Below are 24,903 nucleotides of genomic sequence, written 5' to 3'. Positions count from 1 at the left end.
AGGACACGGAACAGACGTGAAATGCTAGAACCATATCACGTCTCCAGTTCTTGGAACCTGGAGTGCAAACTGTTTTTTAAACATAGTTGCCATATGTGAAAGTTCCCATAAGATAAGCTGACAGAAGAGTTCCTACATGATAACAACAGAAACAAGGTGGCTACTATAAAAGGAGCTGGACACGCTCGTATTGAAACAAAAACAACAATGAAGATCGAATTTTGGACAGCTGTATTGACCTTGGCGCTGCCGCTATGGGTAAGTATATTTATCTTTGGCATAAAGATATGTTTGTATAAAGACTCTTTCAACTGATATGTGGTTGAGATTTGTATATTGTATGTGGATTTCTTGCAGGCAGTTCCCATGTCTGGAGTCCTTGGTAAGTTGTTTAGCATTTGCTGGTGCAACAAGCTTTACCTTTAGGCATTACACGGCTATTTCTCATGTTCATTCTACATAATAGCATTGATTGATGATTTTTCAATTATCCCTTATTCCTCAAATGCAATAAAATATTATGAACATGCTCGATTATGTAACTAGCGACTTGATCGATCCATTAGCAGATATACCTAGATATAGCATAAATATTAGCAGATATACTTAGATATAGCATAAATATTAGCAGATATACCTAGATATAGCATAAATATTAGCAGATATACCTAGATATAGCATAAATATTAGCAGATATACCTAGATATAGCATAAATATTAGCAGATCTACCTAGATATAGCATAAATATTAGCAGATATACCTAGATATAGCATAAATATTAGCAGATATACCTAGATATAGCATAAATATTAGCAGATATACCTAGATATAGCATAAATATTAGCAGATATACCTAGATATAGCATAAATATTAGCAGATATACCTAGATATAGCATAAATATTAGCAGATATACCTAGATATAGCATAAATATTAGCAGATCTACCTAGATATAGCATAAATATTAGCAGATATACCTAGATATAGCATAAATATTAGCAGATATACCTAGATATAGCATAAATATTAGCAGATATACCTAGATATAGCATAAATATTAGCAGATATACTTAGATATAACATAAATATTAGCAGATATACCTAGATATAGCATAAATATTAGCAGATATACTTAGATATAGCATAAATATTAGCAGATCTACCTAGATATAACATAAATATTAGCAGATATACCTAGATATAGCATAAATATTAGCAGATATACCTAGATATAGCATAAATATTAGCAGATATACCTAGATATAGCATAAATATTAGCAGATATACCTAGATATAGCATAAATATTAGCAGATATACCTAGATATAGCATAAATATTAGCAGATATACCTAGATATAGCATAAATATTAGCAGATATACCTAGATATAGCATAAATATTAGCGTGTTATACCTAGATATAGCATAAATATTAGCAGATATACCTAGATATAGCATAAATATTAGCAGATATACCTAGATATAGCATAAATATTAGCGTGTTATACAGTCAAACCTTTAATTACCTGATTATCTGATTTGATATATAATATAATTCCAGCATTTGAAAATTTCTCAAAACCTTACAGTTTTGTACGTAAAAAAGAAAAATTATTGTGGAATTCAAAATAAAACCAGTAAAAACCAGTGAGGAATGAATAAAATAAAATAATTTTGTGTAAGTTGGAGCATGCTGGAGTAAGTTGGAGTAGGTTGAAGGATATTTGAGTAGGTTGGAGTAGGTTGGAGTATGTTTGAGTAAATTGGAGTAGGTTGGAGTATGTTTGAGTAGGTTGGAGTAGGTTGGAGTAAGTTTGAGTAGGTTGGAGTATGTTTGAGTAAGTTGGAGTAGGTTGGAGTAGGTTGAAGGATATTTGAGTAAGTTGGAGTAGGTTGAAGGATATTTGAGTAGGTTGGAGTAGGTTGAAGTATATTTGAGTAGGTTGGAGTATGTTGGAGTATGTTTGAGTAGGTTGGAGTAGGTTGGAGTATGTTTGAGTAGGTTGGAGTAGGTTGGAGTATGTTTGAGTAAGTTGGAGTAGGTTGGAGTATGTTTGAGTAAGTTGGAGAAGGTTGGAGTATGTTGGAGTATGTTTGAGTAGGTTGAAGAAGGTTGGAGTAAGTTGAAGGATATTTGAGTAGGTTGGAGTAGGTTGAAGTATATTTGAGTAGGTTGGAGTATGTTGGAGTATGTTTGAGTAAATTGGAGTAGGTTGGAGTATGTTTGAGTAGGTTGGAGTAGGTTGGAGTAAGTTTGAGTAGGTTGGAGTATGTTTGAGTAAGTTGGAGTAGGTTGGAGTATGTTTGAGTATGTTGGAGTAGGTTGGAGTAGGTTGGAAGAAATTAACCAGAATGCAATACATTGTTATGAAATATTTCTCTAGCGCATGATTGCTGTAAGATGAAATAAACATCAGCATGGAGCCATTTTGTATGTTGAGGTTTGACTGTATGTAACAGCAGTGCAGTAAACACCTTTTCACAAAGCTACAGTAGAAGCCTTTTCTCTATGCTTGGGTGTGTGACTCTTAGAAGAGACATTTGTCGACGTCGTGGAACTCCCATCTGTAAAGAGGGAAGAAGGTGGAAGAAAGTATAAATTATGGGCCTTCGATAAAGAAATAGACTTGGAGCTACAAAAAACTGAGGGTCTCCTACCAACCAACCTACCGGTGTTTGTTTATGGTGAGGATGAACAAGGCAATCCGACGGTGGATGATTGGACTCACAGGGTATGATATACAAAGTATCCTTCATGAGGAGTAATATTTTAGTGTTTTCTAACAGCTAACAACTTAGTTGCATTTCTTCTGTCAAACTGTGCTTCAACCGAAGAGAAAATATTACCACAGTGTACCAGCTATAAAAATATTACTACAGCCTACAAGCTATAAAAATATTACTACAGCCTACCAGCTATAAAAATATTACTATAGCGTACCAGCTATAAAAAGATTCTCATGCCAGCAATCATAAATTCCTGTATACTAGTACCCTGGCAGCCTGTTGTGCTGTGAGAGGTCATCAGCTATGCCAATAAAGCACAGAGAATAGGTATGTGTACAAGTGTTCTAAAACACATTGAGAGTGAATGGCATAGGTGATAGCATGCGAGGTGGTGAAGCTCATTGTCTCTAGTGTGAATCCTGTAGGATGCGTCTTTTTTTCTCAATCTCCAACTATAGCTATGGACAGACAGACACGGTTATTATTATAGTAAAGATTAAGACTTTAGCTCTTTTTATTTTTGCAGACTGACTCCTTTCAGCAACTCTACTCTGACATGAGCAGGGGTGCCTCTATCATGGTAGAAGACATCGAAGGTCAGACCAAACTGGTGAGTATAACCCACAGTCTAGTACCTAGATACAAGTATGTCTAAGTTTAAATTAGCAAGGAAATAAATTCATCACCAGGAGAGAGCGATTACAGCAATCGCTGACATGTGTATCTTCTAAAAAAACTTGATCTATTATATTTGGCTACGACGCAATCCGTACTAGAAAACTGTTAGTTTACATTTAAACTGTTAGATGGGTGGAATAACTGGTAGCAAGCTCGTGGTATTTACAGAGCGGCTCCTTGGGTGACGGACTCATTATTGAGCCGGTGAGAGACATCACCCTTCCTCCCACAGCTGATAACGACTTCTCTGAAGTACCAGAAAGTTCTCGACTGCGCCATGTTGTGTACAGAGTAGCTGACACGCCACAACCAAAAGCAGTGCCAAGACTTGGTATGGTTTTATGTATAACAAGCAAAGCAGACATACTTGCTGTTGCCCAAGAGAAAGATACCACTTAATGATCTAGTTTTTTATTAATTATTGTCATAATTTTTAAACTAATAAAAAAAATGTAAATAAGATAAAAAAATCCAACGCATATTTCTGATCTATCTACACTTTCATTAAATTAAGTCAAAAATTATAAACATTATTTTTCTGCTGCTTTAAAGTATGGAACAAAAGTAAAATCTTTAGTATTTTGTGGTTTTGTAGATTTTCTGAGCTTTGTGAACATTTTCTGTAAGTTTTAGTCAGATTTCTGTAAAAGAAAAGTATGAATAAACACTTTTTCCTTAGAAATATCAACTTTTTGGTTTAAGTTAGAATGTTTACATTTCTTTAGGCAAATGAACTTGAAAATATTCTTATCATATTCATGGTTTGACCAAATCTTTTCTAAAATTCTGGTATAGGTAATAATTTTTATTAATTTTTAAATAATTTTTTGTGCAAAAACGTCCAAAGTTCAGGTTAAAAAAATCAAACAAAATAAAACTTCACAAAGTTTGCTACGTTGCCTTATAATTATTCTATTTTAGACACTAGAGAGAAAAGAGCAATTCTACCAGAGAAACTATATGTGCCAGTGCAAGTGGTGGTAAGTGTATTAGCATTACATTCTGGTTCAGGGAGTACAGGGAAGAGGAAGAGAAAAAAATAGTCAAGAGGAAGAGAAAGAAGGAGAGAGAGGGAGAGAGAGAGGGTAAAGGAGAGAGCGAGGGTAAAGGAGAGAGAAAGAGTAAAGGAGAGAAAGAGGGTAAAGGAGAGAGGGAGGGTAAAGGAGAGAGAGATTGTAAAGGAGAGAGAAGGTAAAGGAGAGAGAGGGTAAAGGAGAGAGAGAGAGAGGGTAAAGCAGAGAGAGAGGGTAAAGGAGAGGGAGAGAGAGAGGGTAAAGGAGAGAGAGATTGTAAAGGAGAGAGATTGTAAAGGAGAGAGAGAGAGAGGGTAAAGGAGAAAGAGAGAGGGAGAGAGAAGACTTAATTGATCTAGATAGTGCCTAGGAGTATCCAAGCGCCAGTGTCTTATCTTCGTGTCTTGATATGTTCATGATACAGTGTATATGCCATACAAGTCATATGCTCATTGACATGTTGTCATATGTCATATGTTTGTCTATGACAAGCTGCTGAGTTGCGAGACTGCCATATAGTGCTTTTACAAGGTAATTTTTACCTGCTCAGTGGCATACAAAAACCTAACCTATTATACACAGGTGTCTGGTTAGTATAGCAATCCTAATAGGCAAGGCCAGTATATAGTGATTAATGTAGGTCGACTTGGTCTATATACATGGACATCACGACATGAACAGATTGACTGGAACGAATGTATCTTTTAGGTGAATTTCGAGTAAACTAACCATACATTGAAGGGTGATGAATATAGGTCGACTAGGGTTTCATGGTGTGCAGTATATAGGTCAACTGTACTTATGTGTCACATGGGATACATATTTACTTACTCTACCCATATGGTGGTTTATGTAGGTTGACTAGGCCTTCATGATGTGCAGAATATAAGTCAACTGTACTTATGTGTCACAAGGAATACATCTTCACCTACTCTACCCATATGGTGATATATGTAGGTCGACTAGGCTTTCATGATGTGCAATATATAGGTCCACTTTACTTATATGTGCATGTAGGTCGACTATGGGCTATGGATGAAGATGGCAAAAACGGAAGATGAAGTCATTAAATACGTAAAACAGTTCTACAACTCTGTCAACCAGCTGTATGCACCCTTAGCCTGGCCAAGTGTAGCTATCAGCATTTATGGCATTACCATTTGCAAGGTTGGTTCTCTTTTTACCTGCTGCGATTTCTCTCTCAAGCTACTATTGGCTGTCAATCCAGAACTGATTTTGGCGGAAAATAATGTTGCCATCAATGTTGTCTATGTTTATGTGTATGAGCTGCTGACTTAGATTCTATTTGTTTTGTACCTGGACACGATGTAGCGTGTCGTCCATAACTTACTGTATGTAACTCCTTGTATATTATACAAAGCAACAACTTCTGCGATTTTCTTGGTGCAGCTGAGGCTATAGATAGTGGTTCTTGTGATCGTGTGATCTTGTGATCAATTGTGTTTTTTGAGAGGATAAAAAATAAAAATAATTAAAATACATAAGATTATTAATTACAATTCTTTTGAAAATAATTGAAGTAACTTTTGGTCAGCCTTTGATCTTATATTTGAAAAATAATAAGCATATTTATTATTTTAGACATCGAGTGCATGCAACATGATAGAAAGTATAAAAGTGGATTCGCAATCTGTAGATGCCACAAAAGTGCTGTTCAATGTTGCAACATATGCTTATCAGCAGAAGTCTGCAACTGGAACAGACTATGCCATCCTAATGCTCATGACTGAGTGAGTATGCACTATAACAGCGCATGGTAGCACAATTTCCCTGTTGGAAGACCCAGCTAATTATTACATAGCAAATCTTCTTGCTATGAGCTAAGGTTTCTTGGATTTTATGTGAACACAAAAGTCATGAAATTCCAAGATGAATTGAAATAATAGTAAATTGTAAGCAAAATCTTTAATTAATTTAGATTATCTTATCTACTTAGATAAATGATTGATAGACTATTGATAGATAATTGTTTAGTTATTGAAAGATTATTGATTAATTATTGATAGATTATTGATTAGTAATTAATAGATTATTGATTGAATAATGGCTGATTGGTCAATGATTGACTATAAAAAAAATTAGGTTTTGAATTTATAGAAGAGACTTTAGGGAGCATTCGACCTGCTGTTTTTTAAATTATCAAAATGGCTTTACGCAACCAACAGACTATCTGAGTGATTTTTATCGGAGAGTAGAGGACACTAGCAGGGAGATATTGAATTGGTAGGCAGCTGGACTGGGAGCGAGTAAATTGTCTGGCCCATCTTATAGACTTGCATGTTGCAAGCATTTCACTACAAGAGCTGTTTTTCCTGACAGCTCCTACACTTATCTTAGTTGTTTTTCCTAATGGCTATTGCTTTCCATCTATCACCTAATCTCAAAACCGTATAGCATGAAAATTGATCAGCTAGTTGAATATAGCTATTCCTGTAATATGATTGAACATTGCGTTCTCTGTGTGAACAATCCTTGTCAACAAGTTTTGATGCTTTCCATGTTGTAGGTTAGGCCTAGCGAACAACAAATTCTTTTCCTAGATCCAAATATAATGATTAACATTTCAATTGTCTAAATATTCACATATTTAACTAAAACTGTAGCTAGCTGTTGTGATGGCGTTGGCATGAGTAGTCTAATTGTATGTATGATGTACTTACAGCTACGACTTGTGCGTACCACAGTCAGACGGAAGCTGCCAAGAAGGTACGTAGATGAATAATAGGTGTAAGTATTTGTTCTCTTTAAAGAGACTTGAGTAACACCTGCTATTACACCTGCTATGACACCTGCTATGACACCTGCTATGACACCTGCTATGACACCTGCTATATCACCTGCTATGACACCTACTATGACATCCTCTATAAACGAATAGTATACTAAATATTGTCAGACTAGTTTTTCTTTGTAAAATCAACCTGCTATAAAATTGACACACAACAACCACGATAGCCTACCAGTTGCTTCGATTTGTTTTAGCATAGTTTTATAAATTCTACTTCCTTGCAGCTGCTGTGAGCGCATCTCCTGTGGGAGGAGCTTGTGCAAGGTTTCGCAATGGTCAAACAGCAAAGATCGGTGTGTTCGAGGATCATGGAGTTTTCCATGGAGTGAAAATAGCAGTCAACAGCATTGGCAGGCTGTAAGTAGCCATTATCTGTAGGATGTAAGTAGAACAAAATGTATGTATGTTATTAGATGTACCGGTATCTTATTTTACTGACTGATATGCATGGGAAGTAATAACAGCACCCGCAACATGCTCTAGGAGCACTGCTACAATCACATTGGTCACGTATACCATTTAGACTTGGAATGTTGGCGGATGGAGACACCGTTGATGCGAGTGAGACACCACAAATAGCAGGTTCTCCGGGAGCTGAGTCATGCTCATATACAGATGGCTACATAATGGGACAAACTGTGTCTACCAAGACTAATCCAAACAACTTCATCTGGTCGCAGTGCTCGATTGATCAACTGCGCTGGTTCTCTAAGTAAGTGCTGTTTGACTCATTCTTACACCAAGTGCTGAGGCCCATTTTCTATAGGCCTCTCCCATAGGCCTCTCCCATAGGCCCCCCCCCATAGGTCTCTCCTATAGAGGTGGAACGAGACAGGTTTTTTAAGTTCGAAACATGACTCGAGACACTGTCTTGTAAAAATTCGAGACTAGAGACACGAGACAGTAAAATAATGAGCATTTGGTGATGATTTCACTACAAGTACTAGCGTACTTAGTATATATAAAATTGATAAACCTCTTTTTAAATTGAATTTTCACCTGGTGTAAACGATTTAAATACAACATTTTAATAGTGATATGCATGTAGTTTCTGTAAACAAAAGTAACACAAACAGCTCTAAAATACCGAAGTTATATATTTCTAAGAATTTTGAGCTTGATTGATAATAATTATTATAAACATATTGCTTTGTACATGTATATTTTTACCATCTATCGAATAGGTCTTACTTTTTAATGTAATGTGTAATGAAACCGATAGCCGTCGCTCTACAAAGAAATACCGCAACTAAAAGAACACACGATCACACTTTCATTCTCATCGTTTCATTAATGTTAAGTGTTGTTTGTGTATTAACTGTAGTATGTGAATTATATTTAAATTGTACTCGTGAAATTATATGAATTACTGTATACATGTACATGTATATTCTTATATTGAACTAACAATAACGTCATTGTTAACCGAACACGGACTATGGTCGACACGGCCTTTCGTTCGTTTCTCCGTGTCCGGGCAAGTTTTACCCGCAATTGGTAGTATATAAAAGGGGTTGGAATTTTATAAAGGGCATTTGGTGTTTAGACACGATACGATAAAATACAGACATTTTACCCGCAATAGTTTTAGTTTTTAAATTGGATTATCTGAAGGGTAATTAGATACGACCCGATATCTGTTTTAAGGGCACAAAACCGAACTACAATATATTAACAGGGTCGTTGTCCGGACTACATGATTAGACTCGGTGGCCAACATAATCAATAGCTACAGGTAGTAATGGACCGGGTATAACTTTAAAGGCAGTGGCCCGCAATCCATTACCATATATGGAGTTGTTGCTACCGCAAAAAGCCATGTTTTAACAACCGTGTGCAGGCGCTTTAGTTCTATTTCCTGTGTCAAGTTTGGCAATAATTAAGTCGAGACGAGACCGATACGAGACAGGTCGATACTCGAGACGTCTCGTGTTTCGTTCCACCTCTACTCTCCTATAGGCCTCTCCCACAGGCCTCTCCCATAGGCCTCTCCCACAGGCCTCTCCCATAGGCCTCTACCATAGGCCTCTCCCATAGGCCTCTCCCACAGGCCTCTCCCATAAGCCTCTTCCATAGGCCTCTCCCATAGGCCTCTCCCACAGGCCTCTCCCATAAGCCTCTTCCATAGACCTCTCCCATAGGCCTCATACTTCATAACACTTTCATCATATTTAATTGCGAGTAATCTCAAAAGATTAGCGCTGACTTAATCCAAAAAGAATTCATTTTAATTAGTTGCTGAGTATTGTAAATGCCCTTCTTTATTTTTTATGTTATTCGTTTACCTGTTAGTGACAGTATTTGTTTATACTATCATTTGCATTACTGATTTATATATAACTTTTATTTTTTATCTAATATCAATATTATTAATTTATGTATTTTATCATCGATTTACATCATGTCCACATTACAAATTTATCGGATGTTTATAATATTAATGAATATTTGAAAATCTAAATTTGGTTTAAGAGTAACTTAAAAAGTTTGCAAAAACCATCTAGTTAGTTTTGGCATTCATTGATTACATCGAAACAAAGTGGAAAGATTATGATTTGTATAGATTGAGCTACTGGAATCTTACCACCTTCTCGTCAATGACTTTTGCATTTTATAACAAGGGACATTAAAAGTGCAATTAAAATTTTATGCAAATTGTTATCATATAACTTTAGATTATTTCTGAGCCTAGAGTATTGTCAAAACACTCAAAGTGACATTTACATAATCACTTTTCGCGTTATCAACATTCACCTTTCAACATACCATAACATTACTACACACATTCTTGACATATAGGTCATGTCATATGACATATAGGTCGTGTCATATGACATACATGTATAGGTATTGCAGTCGTGATTTGGTATGCTAGTCTACGGTTTGCATTAGTTTTATCGACCTGAGCTTTTGGAGAGAATAGTCAAACTATTTTAAATATATTGTGATCTGTTTGGCTTTTTGTAAGCTAGTAGAGTTGTAATGGTTCTAAGGTAGTTCGATACGAACCAGTCTTTGCTTACAGTATATGAATTGCCTCATTTCAGACAGCCACAAGCAGCCTGTCTACATGTGGTGCCTACACCTGGAAAGCATGGTTTGATCAGCAAGCCACCTGGATCTGATATCGGACTTGACAACCAGTGCAAAGTGCTCTTTGGCCCAACATCTAAACTACAATGCAGACTACCAGGTACAGCTATTGAACTTCTTGGCACCTTTCCAAAGTGTCATCTAATTCTCTGAACTGAGTACAGTACTACAATAAAGGCCATAGAACTATCTAGAGATGAGCTCTAAGTAACTGTTCTTAGCTAATACAATACTAAATGTCATGTAAAACAAGGTGTACAAACATCAGTTGTTTTTCATGTAAAATTAAAATAACCATTCGTTTTTATTATTATTTCTATGACTAAGATGCTTCTTTCTGAGTAAACCAATTCCATGGCTTTGTGAGCTTTTGTTTAGTGGTGATAATACTGGATCGTTAGAGACAGATACTTCATTTGAATGCAGCAAACTCTTGAATACGTTTCCATTCACTCAACATTAAAACCGTTAATGTGAAGTTTGCATGATTTACACAGTATCTTATGAACGCTCATGGAGCGAGAGTAAATGTTAGATTTGCAGCAGCCTTCACCGTAGCCTCTGGTATTTGATTGTAAGTAGATAATCTTCTCCATCATTACTACTGACATTACTATTAATAATATTAGTGAAATATTAGAGCTTCCATGTTAATATTCACGTTAACATTCATATTAACATGCACAGTAACATGAATGTTAACATGTAGATTAACATAAATGTTGACATGCACAGTAACATGAATGTTACCAAGCAAATTAACATGATTGTTAACATGCACAATAACATGAATGTTAACACAAAGATTAACCTTCATATTAACATGCACAGTGACATTGTAGAAAAAGTTTATTAGTCAATGAAAAAGCAGTATTATAGAATGATGTTACATAATTATCTAGCTAGCCTGATGGAGCCATAGTCATTGGTTTGGCATCTGCAGCCCAGTGACGGTGGTCAGTGTGGCTGCCTTTTAGCTTTCCTGGAGCCCATGCCGAGTCAGGATGGCCTAATCCTAATTTCACTAGCTTTTGTAGGAAGCAGTTAGATATAAATTACTACTGTCAATTATTAAATTGTCAAATTATTGTTGTCAAGTACCATAAGATTATTTACAAGAGATTACAGGTCAGTTGCCTATACTATTTTATTTTATAATGCCATATTATACTAATTCTTGTCACATTTCGATTGATGCTCAGCACTTTTCCTTTCTATCATATGGTAACTTTTCATATTTTACTACATTCATAATTATTGTGCACAACAAGGTGCTATGGAAATAGTACTGACATGTTCATTTAGGTTTCACAGTACTCTATATAAATTGCAACCAGCATAGTAACCTGTGAAACCACTTCACGTATAATCCTATGTGCTGAATAGAGTTAAGAGTTTCCAACAAAACTCTATAAACATTAGTGTTAAGACGTAGGTTAAAATTCATGTTAACATCAGAGTAATGTGAATGTTAATACACATGTTTGTTTGTGAACTACCTGTACATTGAACACCTTGTTAAGTGCCCCACTTCAACAAGGTGCAGTCTTTAGCAGTATTTCGACTAAGAAACTGTAAAACTCTATAGTTTTCAACTTAAATGTCATTAATATTCACTTTATGAAGGTTTCAACAAAGGCAATGATGAGCTCTGTCAAGGCCTGGCCTGCAGTATCTCTCCAACAGCTTGTAGAAGCCAAGGACCTCCAGCAGATGGCAGTTACTGTGGACCACAGAGGGTATCTTGAGTTACTTATGCTGTTCACATCTTGTTGTAGCTCCATCTACTACACACCTCATTGTAGCGCCATCTACTATACACCCTGTTATAATACCATCTACTACACACCCTGTTGTAATACAGCCTACTACACACCCTGTTGTAATACCATCTACTATACACCCGATTGTAATACCATCTACTACACACCCTGTTGTAACACCATCTAATACACACCCTGTTGTAACACCATTTACTACACACCCTGTTGTAGCACCATCTACTGAACACCATGTTGTAGCTCCATCTACCACACACCCTGTTGTAATACAGCCTACTACACACTCGATTGTAATATCATCTACTGCACACCCTATTGTAGCCCATCTACTACACACCCTATTGTAACACCGTCTACTACACACCCTGTTGTAATACAATCTACTACACACCCTGTTGTAACACTGTCTAATACACACTTTGTTGTAACACCATCTACTACACACCCTGTTGTAACACCAATCACTACACATCCTGTTGTAGCACTATCTACTCCACACCCTGTTGTAATACTATCTACTACACACCCTGTTGTAACACTGTCTACTAAACATCCTGTTGTAACATCATCTAGTACACACCTTGTTGTAATACCATCTACTACACACCCTGTTGTAGCACTATCTACTGAACACCATGTTGTAGCACCATCTACTACACACCCGATTGTAATACCATCTACTACACACCCTGTTGTAGCACCATCTACTGAACACCCTGTTGTAGCTCCATCTACTACACACCCTGTTGTAATACAGCCTATTGTACACCCTATTGTAGCCCATCTACTACACACCCTATTGTAACACCGTCTACTACACACCCTGTTTTAATACAATCTACTACACACCCTGTTGTAACACTGTCTAATACACACTTTGTTGTAACACCATCTACTACACACCCTGTTGTAACACCAATCACTACACATCCTGTTGTAGCACTATCTACTCCACACCCTGTTGTAATACCATCTACTACACACCCTGTTGTAGCACTATCTGCCACACACCCTGCTGTAACATCATCTACTACACATCCTGTTGTAACACTATCTACTACACATCCTTCTGTAACACTATTTGTTACACAGCCTGTTGTAACACCATCTGCTACACAGCCTGTTGTAACACTATCTACTACACACCCTGTTGTTGCACCATCTACTACACACCCGGTTGTAATACCCTCTACTACACAACCTGTTGTAACACCATCTATTGTACTTTTGTAGCATTGTCTCCAAGGGAAATGTGTCTGTAACCCAAATGCTCCTCTACCTACAGCAGTTCCAAAAGATCCATGTGAGTTTTGTATATTATATTTACATGTAGGTCGATGGAGGCTTCGGCAGCCGCACGCATCCAGCCTAAGAAACTTATTAAGCAATGCTAGCAAAATCAAACACATCACTGAAAATTTTTTCCTGCTCAGCCCTGATTAGTTCACATATAAACATTTCGAACACAGAATATGTTGAGTGTATGACAAACTGTATAAAGGTAATACCTACCCTTAGTGTACTTTAACAGAGTCTATGAACAGTATTCAAGGACAGCTTGAGCTAACTACTCATGGTTATATCTGGAAGACTGACACAAGGTGCAAAGAATGCGCCTGTATTGGAGTTCTATCCAATAATATTGTTGGTTTATCGAACACTTTGATACCACTATTCTGATAGGTTAGTCAAGATAACTGAATTTTTTCAAATACAGGAACTTGAATTTTTAATGGAAATGGTTAAACACTTCGTTAAAAAATAATATGAGCAGTGTTAACAATTAAGGTAAACATGGAGTTAAAAATTTAAATATATATTATTAATATAATTAATAATGCATGGTTAATAAATATTTAATATTATAACAAATATATATAATTATTAACATAATTGTGTCATAATATTAATCCAAGTATATTATATTGCAATAAGCTAGATGCAGTGAGATATATTGTCTAAGTACAACTTACAGCCTGCCAAGGAGACCACACCTGGCTCTTGATCAATGGCAAGACATGTGAGGAGTTGCTGAGTGAAGCTGATGCTTTGACCCGATACTGCAATGCTGAACCTATCAGAGACAACTGTTGCGAGGTAGGGCAACTGCCCACTTAAGAGTCTAAATTCATAACTCAACTCACTTTATGAGTGCACCGAGGCTAGAATAGCAAACTTTGTTTACATCCTGTCAAATGAACTCACTACTTGTTCTGTTTATAGTCAGTTTCTAAATACTGCAAGGCGGATCCAATCACCTGTGACGGACAGGCAGTAGTAACCCAAAAACCAACGCCTCCAGACCAAATCTTCACCATCGCTCCAACCACAACAAAGAGACCATACACAGAGCCCACTGATATAGCATGTGGTAAGTGGTAAGTCTAGCCTTAGGGTCTGTTCAAGTAGCATTTGACGGTGAGAGAGGGCAACTCATCTCGAATAATTGGGGTATAAAATAAGAGGTTATGATATACCAGTTTATTTGAATTGTATTCTTAACAGCTAACATGGATTAGGGGCAGCGGTTACAGATATTCTTCGTTTCAAATTATTTACACTTTTCATCGAGTACTCTCTACTGCTGATTAATCCATCACCTAAACAAAACATAATAACACTTTTATAGAAATCAGCAGTGGCTAACAGAGGTGAATGCATACTGGTGGGATACAGAAATTTTCACCGCACTAAATATTTCACAGGGATAAGCTTCAGGCAGTTGTCTTCTTTTGTATTTTTTCTCATGTCTGACCAAACTAGGTGAAGATGTTTTAGTTTTCTATTAGCCACTTGCATGCATGTAATGGTATCAGTTTCACTACCTATGAACCTCTGATGAATATAGCAGTTTCTCATCTAAATGCATTTAGGCAAGTCATGCATCGACAACAAGCAAGTGAAAATTGACAGCAAAGATTGCTCAACGCTGCTGTGAACAAGTGATGACAAAAAACGACTGTGTGACAACCCCGTTGTTATCAAATACTGCTGCGCTACGAGGAGAAATGTATGCAAGGGCTTTCATTGGATAACTCCAAGTAAGTCAGGAGCTTGTTTGCAGCATCTAACTTTTACATACTGAAATAGTGAGCACAACATCTGCTACATGTATTCTGTACGCAGGTTGTGATGACTCATGCCAAGACAACCCTAGGACAACTATAAATAGCAAGCAGTGTGTACAGTTACTGGTAGGCAAACAGAACCAAGAGAGCTATTGCGAGGAAGACCTCACTAAGCAGCATTGCTGCGCCACGCGTTGGAAAGTCTGCCCTCCGTACTCCCCCTTTGGAAAGTAAAACCACCGCTACAATAACATTGCACGGGCATGAGACGAATCTAATCATTGGTTATGGATTCACAGTTCTATGTCTATAGTCTACCTATGTCTATAGTCTACCTATGTCTACAGTCTACCTATGTATATGTCACTGTTTATGTCTATGTTTCTACCCATTGCATATAGAGAAATAAGAAGCATAACACAAGTCTAATCCATCTGTCATTTTTGTCTTAACCCGAGGCAATGCCTGGCCTCGTCCAATCATATCCTATGAGCACATAAATGATAAAATAATACAAAGGCTGATAAGAAATAACACAAAGATGAATCAGGTAAGGACATCTTCCTCTCGCACGTACTGTCCAATGTCCGCCTGGTGAAAAACAACAACATTCATTGGATCTGACGCCCGACACTGGGCAGTGCTCTTTGTCGCTACTCCGAACCCCTGTAATAGCAAAACAATCAACAGGTCATGAGATATCTAGTGACAAGCTCGTGTGGTGCTGAGACTAGCTCATGTTCAAAGCATTCGGCACAAGGAATATGTGACTATATAAATATTCAATAGTAAATACCTCAAAATAAGGCGTAGTATTTACATATGACTTACAATCGATGGTGACAATCTAGCAACATTGTAGAGGATACAGATTGACTAGTAGAATATCTTGATTACAGATGATAAGATGGTAACAACCAATGCTTTCTATGAATCCTTAAACCATAACTGTCACGAACAACTTTTATTGTATTTACTATGTAAATCAGACATGCTGATTCTGATTTTGTACTCAAAATAAAGATTAGTCTACTAACTAAGGTTAACTCTATTGGTAGATGTAATAAAGTTAACTCTTCATAGAGAGTGACAGTTTTCAGCCGCGAATAAATTGGTCCGCGAATATGCATGAAATGATAATTTTCGCGAAATATAACTCCGCGAATAAATTCATCCTGTAGGGTATTAAATACATGATATGGTTATTTGGTGTGTAATCCAACAATAAAATAACTGTCTCTGTCTGTACAAATTATTGGAACTATTCGATGAGAAACTAAAAATGTTTATTAAAGGTTGACTTGCAACAAAATTCACATAACAGTTATTTGGTATCAAAGTATTCACCATGTCTTACTCTGTAGTGTTCTAAGTACCAAATATGTGGAAATGTGTTTACAAACTCTTAAAAGCTCAAAAACGAAAAGCCGCCGTAGATTGGAATCTCTTTATTTCGATGACGTAACCACGAAATTTGGTTATCGTCTTGTCACGTAAGTTCTCACGTGAATTGAAAGGCCAATAAAAAGTTCAATATAAAACTTATCGTAGTACTAGTTTATGACAAACACTTCGGGTTTTACCGAAGACCCCGGATCAAATATAGATGCTGGCTACTTTGCAGTTTTGTTTCGGCATTATTCAATTGTCAAGTCGTAATCTGATCATGTGACCCAATACTTTGCAAATAATTTTTGCAGCGCTTTTCGATTATCACAGGTGACCAACAGGCTCGTCATGATTATCAGACAATGATATGTACTCCTTCGAGCTAAGGTTAAAAAGTTTAACGATTTTTTACGGTAAGTTATAAGATATTAGTGCTAAAAGTGACAGCATTACAATGACGATAAAACAGACACGTAAGAACAATAGACATAGTTTTATTGAATGCGTGAAGTATATTTGTGAAAATATTTCGACGAATAAGGTTGCATGAAAGTGTAAAAAGAAACCATTTTTCCCAATTACGTCACATTTGAGCCGTTTTGGAAAGAGAATCCAAACTACGGCGGTCTCGTGTGGCTGCGATTTTCTGTTCGTTTTTGAGCTTTTAAGAGCTTGTAATCCCATTTCCACATATTTTTCACCTACAACACAACAGAGTAAGACATGGTGAATCTTTTCATATCAAATAACGGTAATGTGAATTTAGTTGCAAGTCAACCTTTAAAACTAATTTAAGAATGTTAATCAATTAATCTAATCAATGGGCACATTTAAAAGCTAAAATAACATAAAGTAGTTAAGAAACCATTGAAGGTCATTTTGTGGTGCAAGGTGAAGCAATTGCTATGAGTATGCTCCCCAACATAGAGCCTATGACTAAACTGAGGTAACTTCCTACTTGAAAGTTCACTTGCAATAAAGCCAGTGTTTGGTACTTACCAGAGGTATGTCAGACATATTATAGACGACTACCCCTTGATATTGCTCTGTACTCTCTGTAATCCTTCCAAGGCCAGACTTCATTATGTGATGGCCATAGAGGAACGTCTGCTCAGCAGCAGATTTCAACCAAACCTTGAACTACAGACATAGAAGAGAGATTAACTGAAAGAGATAGTGAGATGTACTGGAAGGAATAGTGAGACGTACTGGAAGGGATAGTGAGATGTACTGGAAGAGATAGTGAGATGTACTGAAAGAGATAGTGAGATGTACTGAAAGAGATAGTGAGATGTACTGGAAGAGATAGTGAGATGTACTGGAAGGGATAGTGAGATGTACTGGAAGGAATAGTGAGATGTACTGGAAGGGATAGTGAGATGTACTGGAAGGGATAGTGAGACGTACTGGAAGGGATAGTGAGACGTACTGGAAGGGATAGTGAGATGTACTGGAAGAGATAGTGAGATGTACTGAAAGAGATAGTGAGATGTACTGAAAGAGATAGTGAGATGTACTGGAAGAGATAGTGAGATGTACTGGAAGGGATAGTGGGATGTACTGGAAGGGATAGTGAGACGTACTGGAAGGGATAGTGAGATGTACTGGAAGGAATAGTGAGATGTACTGGAAGGGATAGTGAGATGTACTGGAAGGGATAGTGAGACGTACTGGAAGGGATAGTGAGACGTACTGGAAGGGATAGTGAGATGTACTGGAAGAGATAGTGAGATGTACTGAAAGAGATAGTGAGATGTACTGAAAGAGATAGTGAGATGTACTGGAAGGGATAGTGAGATGTACTGGAAGGGATAGTGGGATGTACTGGAAGGGATAGCGAGATGTACTGGAAGGGATAGCGAGACGTACTGGAAGGGATAGTGAGATGTACTGGAAGAGATAGTGAGATGTACTGGAAGAGATAGTGAGATGTACTGGAAGAGATAGTGAGATGTACTGGAAGAGATAGTGAGATGTACTGGAAGAGATAGAGAGATGTACTGGAAGAGATAGTGAGATGTATCCTGACAGTCTAATGGACAGACAGGAAGACATACAAACAGACAGACATACACCACTCTTATTATAGTAAAGCCTAGCTGTGCTACCTGGCGTTGCCAGAATATTAAAAATCAGTTTATAAACAATGAGAGGTAATGAGAGTTGCCTGCCACTTGCTATTAGCCTGACACACAGCCAATGGAGAATTTGAGTAAGCTTACTAATAAGAGCTACCAGCTTCTTATGACGTTACGCCATAAATTTGCGCTGTGACCGAAAGCGGTAGCCTATTTGCTCCCATATAGCAGACATATATCGCCTAATGAATTCATCAAGCTTGTGTGGCTGAATTGGTAACGCCAGTCGGACTGGCAAACCGAAGAGCCATAGATAAAATCTTCTGCGATACTGATTCTTTATTCCTATATTTTAACAGCTATAGCTGGAACTACATACATACATACATACGTACATACATACGTACATACATACATACATACATACATACATACATACATACATACATACATACATACATACATACATACGTACGTACATACGTACGTACATACGTACGTACGTACATACGCACGTACATACGTACGTACGTACATACGTACGTACATACGTACGTACGTACATATGTACGTATGTACATACGTATGTACATACGTACGTACATACGTATGTACATACGTACGTACATACCTACGTACATACGTACATACGTACGTACATACGTACGTACATACGTACGTACATACGTACGTACATACGTACGTACATACGTACGTACATACGTACGTACATACGTACGTACATACGTACGTACATACGTACGTACATACGTACGTACATACGTACGTACACACGTACGTACACACGTACGTACACACGTACGTACATACGTACGTACGTACGTACGTACGTACGTACGTACGTACGTACGTACGTACATACGTACGTACATACGTACATACGTACGTACATACGTACGTACATACATACATACATACGCACATACATACCAACTTTGAGAAATATATATATAAAAAAAGAATTGTATTTATGGTCACATTGTCTATAAAAGTGCTCTAAGTTTCCTGAGCTGACCTAATATAGATATAAAAAGTGTGAAAGTTTGATAAAACTGTATTACTTAGAGTTTCGTGCTGGTGGTAAAATAACATGCACTTGTCAGACACTGGTGATAATTAATAATGCCTGTTGGTTCTTATATATTATTATACCCAAATAATCCAAGGTAAGCTAAACAGTAAAAGTCATTATAGATAATTATGAAGATTGAAATTTAGAAAGCATGAATTTACTTAAATGGCGGTAAGATGAGATAAGACATCGGTTGTTGTTAAGACTAGCCATTTCTGGTTTGCAAAGCATGTAATACTTCTTAACGATACAAAGGTTCCACACATATTTCTCATTATAGTTTGCAGTGGCCTTGGTGATTATTCGCCAGTCGATGTTGTATTCGATGTCATTGTTTTTAAGCTGCCAAACATATTTGCTGAGTTCAGTTGCCAGCCTTTTACTTTGGTGCCGAAAATATGCGGTATGATTGCTATATCTGGTTTTTGAACATGGTCGATGTTAGGCTGATGTAAGTTTCGGTCGAATTGTTGGATCTGATATATAATATTACTAGCCATGCAGTCACCGCCCAATGGGCAACCGGCTTTGGTTCTACAGTTGCATGTTTTTGTGGTGGTGTTTTCAGTTGGCGTGTTTCCATTACCTGGTTCAATCCCCCGTTCAGCAGTAATCTGGCCCAGAGCCGTATAGTTTCACAGAGTCCCGTGACCAAAAACTGGAAACAAAAATGCTTGATTCCAAACAAACCCGATCGACATACTGATCTCTAACGGAATATTCTTACCTCGCTCTCAACATCTCACTCTTTTGCATTTACTTTACTTTATTACAAAAAAAATCATTTGTAGTTTCTTGTAGGGAATTTTGTCCTTTTTCAAATGGTGTATAATACAACAATCAATTTCAGAGCGACTGCCAATGGGAGAAACTTTTGTTGGTTAGTGTTGCGACCTCTCCGTTATAACTTATGTAAAACAACAGTGGGCGCGGCTTGTTTGTTTGGAGCCGTGTGAGCTCCGATATACGCATCCGTTAACAGCGAAACTCTGTGAAGTTATATAGCTCTCTACTGTCAGAGTCATATAGCTTTACAAAGTCTCGCGACTAAAACCGGAAATAAAAATGTCCGATTCCAAACAAACCCGATCGACATACTGATCTCTAATGGAATATTCATACTTCGCTCTCAATACCACTCTTTTTTGCATTTACTTTACGTTTTTACAATAACGTTATTAGTAGCTTTTTGTAGGAAATTTTGTTTTCTTTCAAATGGTTTATGGTACAACAATCAATTTTAAAGCGACTAATAATGGGCGTAGTTTTTGTTGATTAATGTTGCGGCCTCTCCGTTATAACTTATATAAAAATAGTAGGCGCCGCCTGTTTGTTTGAAATAGAGCGAGCTCCCATATACGCTTCTGTTGGTCGTGGGACTCTGTGAAACTATACGACACTGATCTGGCCATTAACATCGGAAAAAGATTTTTCAGAATTTTAGACAGACAATTTAACGATCAATCTGTTTTAAAGAAAATATTCAACCACAATACCATCAAACTGAGCTACAGCTGCATGCCGAACATTGCTTCCATCATAAACAGCCACAACAGCAAACTACTAAATAAACAACATACGTTGTTTATTTAGTAGTTTGCTGTTGTGCTATAAGAGGTGGCGTTCAAAAAAAATTTGAACGCAAAAAAACGAAAAAACAGGTTGAAAAATACAACGCTGTCCTTTAATTGAACGCCACCTTTATTTGATTGCTTCGACCTTTTTTGATCTTTATAAACCCACAATAGAAAGTGGTCAGTAGAAAAATGTTTAAGAAATAGTACTAATAATAACTCGGGTACATCAATAACAATTAATTCTTTTGTTGTTTCCGTAGTAGTTGCCATGGTTTTAGTCAGAGTGTACATGAGAAGATCGCAGAACTACACTTTGATTTAAAGCCACTAAGGTTTAATTTGTTGTTTTCAGATTTGTCCATAATGTGATTAACAATGTTACCTGAAGACTTTGAAGAATTTTGATGAGCAATGAGAATCCGTTTCAGGAATACTGTACGACGTAATAGCAGCCATTGCCATGGCGTAATCTAACTTTAAAACATTGCAAATCTTTAAAATTTACAATTTTACGCCCATCTTCTAAGCTTTACATTTTTTCTTTAAAATTTTGAAAGCGACATCATCAAAATATTTAATAACAGCACCACGCTAATATTTTATAATCAAGGTAGTTCTTTGTTTAACACTTCGATACCTCAATACTTCGACATATATGAAAGATGGTTTAGCAAAAATGCTGAGGTTGACAGCATTAACATTGATCCGCCCAAAGGAGAGTGTAAAACATAGGTGACATTAGCATCGTTTTGTCTGTACAAGGGTTAAATTTATCTTCCCACAAATCTGACGGGCTAGTGGAAAAATACAGCGCCACCCTATATTTAAACACCACCTCTAATTAAATGCTAATGTAGGAGAAGAGTTGGAAAATAGAGCCTCATGGTGTTCAAATGGTGGTTTTACAGTATTTTACTGTTCGTATAACATAAAATCCGTATAACGTAGACATTCTCGAAATGGATTATTTACATTATAGGAGTGTCTACTGTGCACACAGAGAGAATGCTATAGAAAAGGAACATACAAATTGATGGAAAGAAACTCCACTGATATATGACTGCATGTACCTTGGCATATGGTGCGAGAAAATCTAAAGCGGTGACATGCAGCCTGAATTTTCCTGTTTTGGTAAACTTGCCAAATATGGTACCAAAACTGATGAGTTCATCCTTGCCCGTGTTACTCTGGCAGGCAGTAACATCTTTTAAAGACAAACTCCACTGCTTTTACGAGGACATAAACAGTGATATGAACCACTTTCCAATCATCAGAGAATTTGTGAATGGTCGTGATGATGCCGTGGACCTTACAACAGCACGCGCTTAATTCATTGATGTTTCTTCAGAGATGGAGCGTCGCTTTGCTGCCTTCGACAGTATCAATGGCATTATTGAGCTGTTTGCGTGCCCATTTCAGGCACATCAGCTTTGGAAAGCCCAAGTCGATAACTTTCCTCATGTTCAGAGAGGTGTGACAGAATTAAAGCTGTGTGATTTAAAGGCAGATATATTGGCTAAAGCTCAATTTGCTGAGCAAACTATTGTAGGGTTCTGAACACAACCTGCTGTCCAGGAGAAGTATCCTATGCTATGCAATATGGCAGTGCACTTACTTACTTTCTGTGGTACAACCTACTTGTGTGAATCAATGTTTTCAAAGCTGACATTTATAAAAAGTAGGTATCGGAGTGTACTGACAGAGGAACATACTCAACAGCTCTTAGCTGTAGCAGTAACCAAAGATAAACCAGATATTGCAGCAATAGCTGCAAAGCAAACTCACTTTCATGTGTCTCATTAACATTACATATACTTCTTCTGCACAGTAGATTTTGTTGAGAATAAACCTACATGTGTTATTATGTTACACCTAGTTACTTTCATGTTTATGTTCATGTATATATGTTTACTTACACATTACTTAAAATACACATACATTTCCATATACACAGCTGTATTCATGCCTGGCCCTCCTGATAAGGCCTGCTTACCTGTTTGGCCCTCCAGCAAAAGTATTTGGGCACCCCTGGTATAGACAATGAACATTCTGTTGCTAGCGTTGCTGACTCATTTAGCAAAAGTTAGCTGTTAGTTTTACTAAAGTTTATCACAGAGACTGGTCTCTGGTTAAACATTTTTATCTTTTGTTTAACATAAATTTTTGGGCTAAATCCATTATGATTACTAATGGAGCGACCGACATAACATGGCAGCCAAGCAGCATAGATGGAAGAGAACAACTCCCTTTCAGTGCAGCTGATGCATCAGGTGCAGCGCATATTGTGACAAGCTGTTGTTTTGATCGCTCCGCTCAATGGGGGACAACTCCACAAAAACAACAGTTTGTCAAGACAGGCTACTCACTTGTGAAATGTTATGCCCTTTTCTTTTGAAAGTTTGTTCTTGCGGTTTTCGCAGTTGATGAATTAGCCTGTGCACTTACATCCTTCTGTCTCTTGCATAAATTATTAGTACTAGTTTCAGTAGGCTGTCTCTTCGATTTAGCGGTGTATTCGTGATCTTCCATAGCTGGCAAATAAGGAACTAGATTTCTTTTCTCAGATTGAACACAATGAAATTTATCTACACGATTAACTCAACATAGCACCCGCAGATTTCTGTACTCGCGAATGACTGGCCAATCTAGAGGTTTTGAGTTCAATGACAATGATCTTGTCATGACTCATCTCAGGAAGAAGGAGGAGAAGAAGAAGGATGAGAGGAAGAAGAAGAAGAAGAAGGAGAAGAAGGAGAAGAAGAAGAAGAAGGAGAAGAAGAAGAAGAAGGAGAAGAAGGAGAAGAAGAAGAAGGAGAAGGAGAAGGAGAAGGAGAAGAAGAAGGAGAAGAAGGAGGATAAGAAGAAGGAGAAGGAGAAGAAGAAGAAGAAGAAGAAGAAGGAGAAGAAGAAGGATAAGAAGAAGGAGAAGATGGATAAGAAGAAGAAGGAAAGAAGAAGGAGAAGAAAGAGAAGAAGAAGAAGAAGAAGAAGAAGGAGAAGAAGAAGGAGAAGAAGGAGAAGAAGGAGAAGAAGGAGAAGGAGAAGGAGAAGAAGAAGAAGAAGAAGAAGGAGAAGAAGAAGAAGGAGAAGAAGGAGAAGAAGAAGAAGGAGAAGGAGAAGGAGAAGAAGAAGGAGAAGAAGGAGGATAAGAAGAAGGAGAAGATGGATAAGAAGAAGAAGGAAAGAAGAAGGAGAAGAAGAAGAAGAAGGAGAAGAAGAAGGAGAAGAAGGAGAAGAAGGAGAAGGAGAAGGAGAAGAAGAAGAAGAAGAAGGAGAAGAAGAAGGATAAGAAGAAGGAGAAGATGGATAAGAAGAAGAAGGAAAGAAGAAGGAGAAGAAGGAGAAGAAGAAGAAGAAGAAGGAGAAGAAGAAGGAGAAGAAGGAGAAGAAGGAGAAGAAGGAGAAGGAGAAGAAGAAGAAGAAGGAGAAGAAGAAGAAGAAGAAGAAGAAGGAGAAGAAGAAGGATAAGAAGAAGGAGAAGATGGATAAGAAGAAGAAGGAAAGAAGAAGGAGAAGAAGGAGAAGAAGAAGAAGAAGAAGGATGAGAAGGAGGATAAGAAGAAGGATAAGAAGAAGGATAAGAAGAGGCAGCAGCCGC

The 24,903-nt window shown here is 37.3% G+C and overlaps 3 protein-coding genes across 3 annotated transcripts in view; 2 read left to right on the top strand and 1 right to left on the bottom strand.

The window, feature by feature from the left end:
* The first annotated feature begins 207 nt into the window (after positions 1-207).
* The window catches only part of LOC137408130 (A disintegrin and metalloproteinase with thrombospondin motifs like), a 54,386-nt gene continuing 29,690 nt past the window's right edge, over positions 208-24,903 (top strand). The window contains exons 1-18 of the mRNA XM_068094519.1: positions 208-258; positions 358-382; positions 2,532-2,731; positions 3,253-3,336; positions 3,573-3,735; positions 4,326-4,384; positions 5,435-5,584; positions 6,020-6,168; positions 7,101-7,144; positions 7,451-7,583; positions 7,750-7,938; positions 10,274-10,419; positions 11,946-12,058; positions 13,334-13,403; positions 14,076-14,197; positions 14,324-14,471; positions 14,974-15,141; positions 15,227-15,524. Coding sequence (XP_067950620.1) covers positions 208-258; positions 358-382; positions 2,532-2,731; positions 3,253-3,336; positions 3,573-3,735; positions 4,326-4,384; positions 5,435-5,584; positions 6,020-6,168; positions 7,101-7,144; positions 7,451-7,583; positions 7,750-7,938; positions 10,274-10,419; positions 11,946-12,058; positions 13,334-13,403; positions 14,076-14,197; positions 14,324-14,471; positions 14,974-15,038 — 1,911 coding nt within the window. The 3' untranslated portion in view covers positions 15,039-15,141; positions 15,227-15,524. The remainder of the gene's footprint in view (positions 259-357; positions 383-2,531; positions 2,732-3,252; positions 3,337-3,572; positions 3,736-4,325; positions 4,385-5,434; positions 5,585-6,019; positions 6,169-7,100; positions 7,145-7,450; positions 7,584-7,749; positions 7,939-10,273; positions 10,420-11,945; positions 12,059-13,333; positions 13,404-14,075; positions 14,198-14,323; positions 14,472-14,973; positions 15,142-15,226; positions 15,525-24,903) is intronic.
* On the bottom strand, positions 15,523-23,834 carry LOC137408129 (60S ribosome subunit biogenesis protein NIP7 homolog). Its single transcript, XM_068094518.1, has 4 exons — positions 23,751-23,834; positions 22,376-22,492; positions 17,557-17,697; positions 15,523-15,834 (listed from the first exon to the last, which is right to left on the bottom strand). The coding sequence occupies exons 1-4, from the start codon at positions 23,832-23,834 to the stop codon at positions 15,715-15,717; spliced, it is 462 nt and encodes a 153-aa protein (XP_067950619.1). The 3' UTR covers positions 15,523-15,714.
* LOC137408128 (nucleolar protein 58-like) lies at positions 23,938-24,773 on the top strand. Its single transcript, XM_068094517.1, has 2 exons — positions 23,938-24,222; positions 24,264-24,773. Exons 1-2 carry the CDS (start codon positions 23,938-23,940, stop codon positions 24,771-24,773), a joined length of 795 nt encoding a protein of 264 aa, XP_067950618.1.

Source organism: Watersipora subatra, chromosome 11, assembly GCF_963576615.1.
Source record: "Watersipora subatra chromosome 11, tzWatSuba1.1, whole genome shotgun sequence".
NCBI lineage: Eukaryota > Metazoa > Bryozoa > Gymnolaemata > Cheilostomatida > Watersiporidae > Watersipora > Watersipora subatra.
Note: the sequence above shows the minus strand (reverse complement) of the source record. Positions and strands in the feature narration are given on the sequence as shown.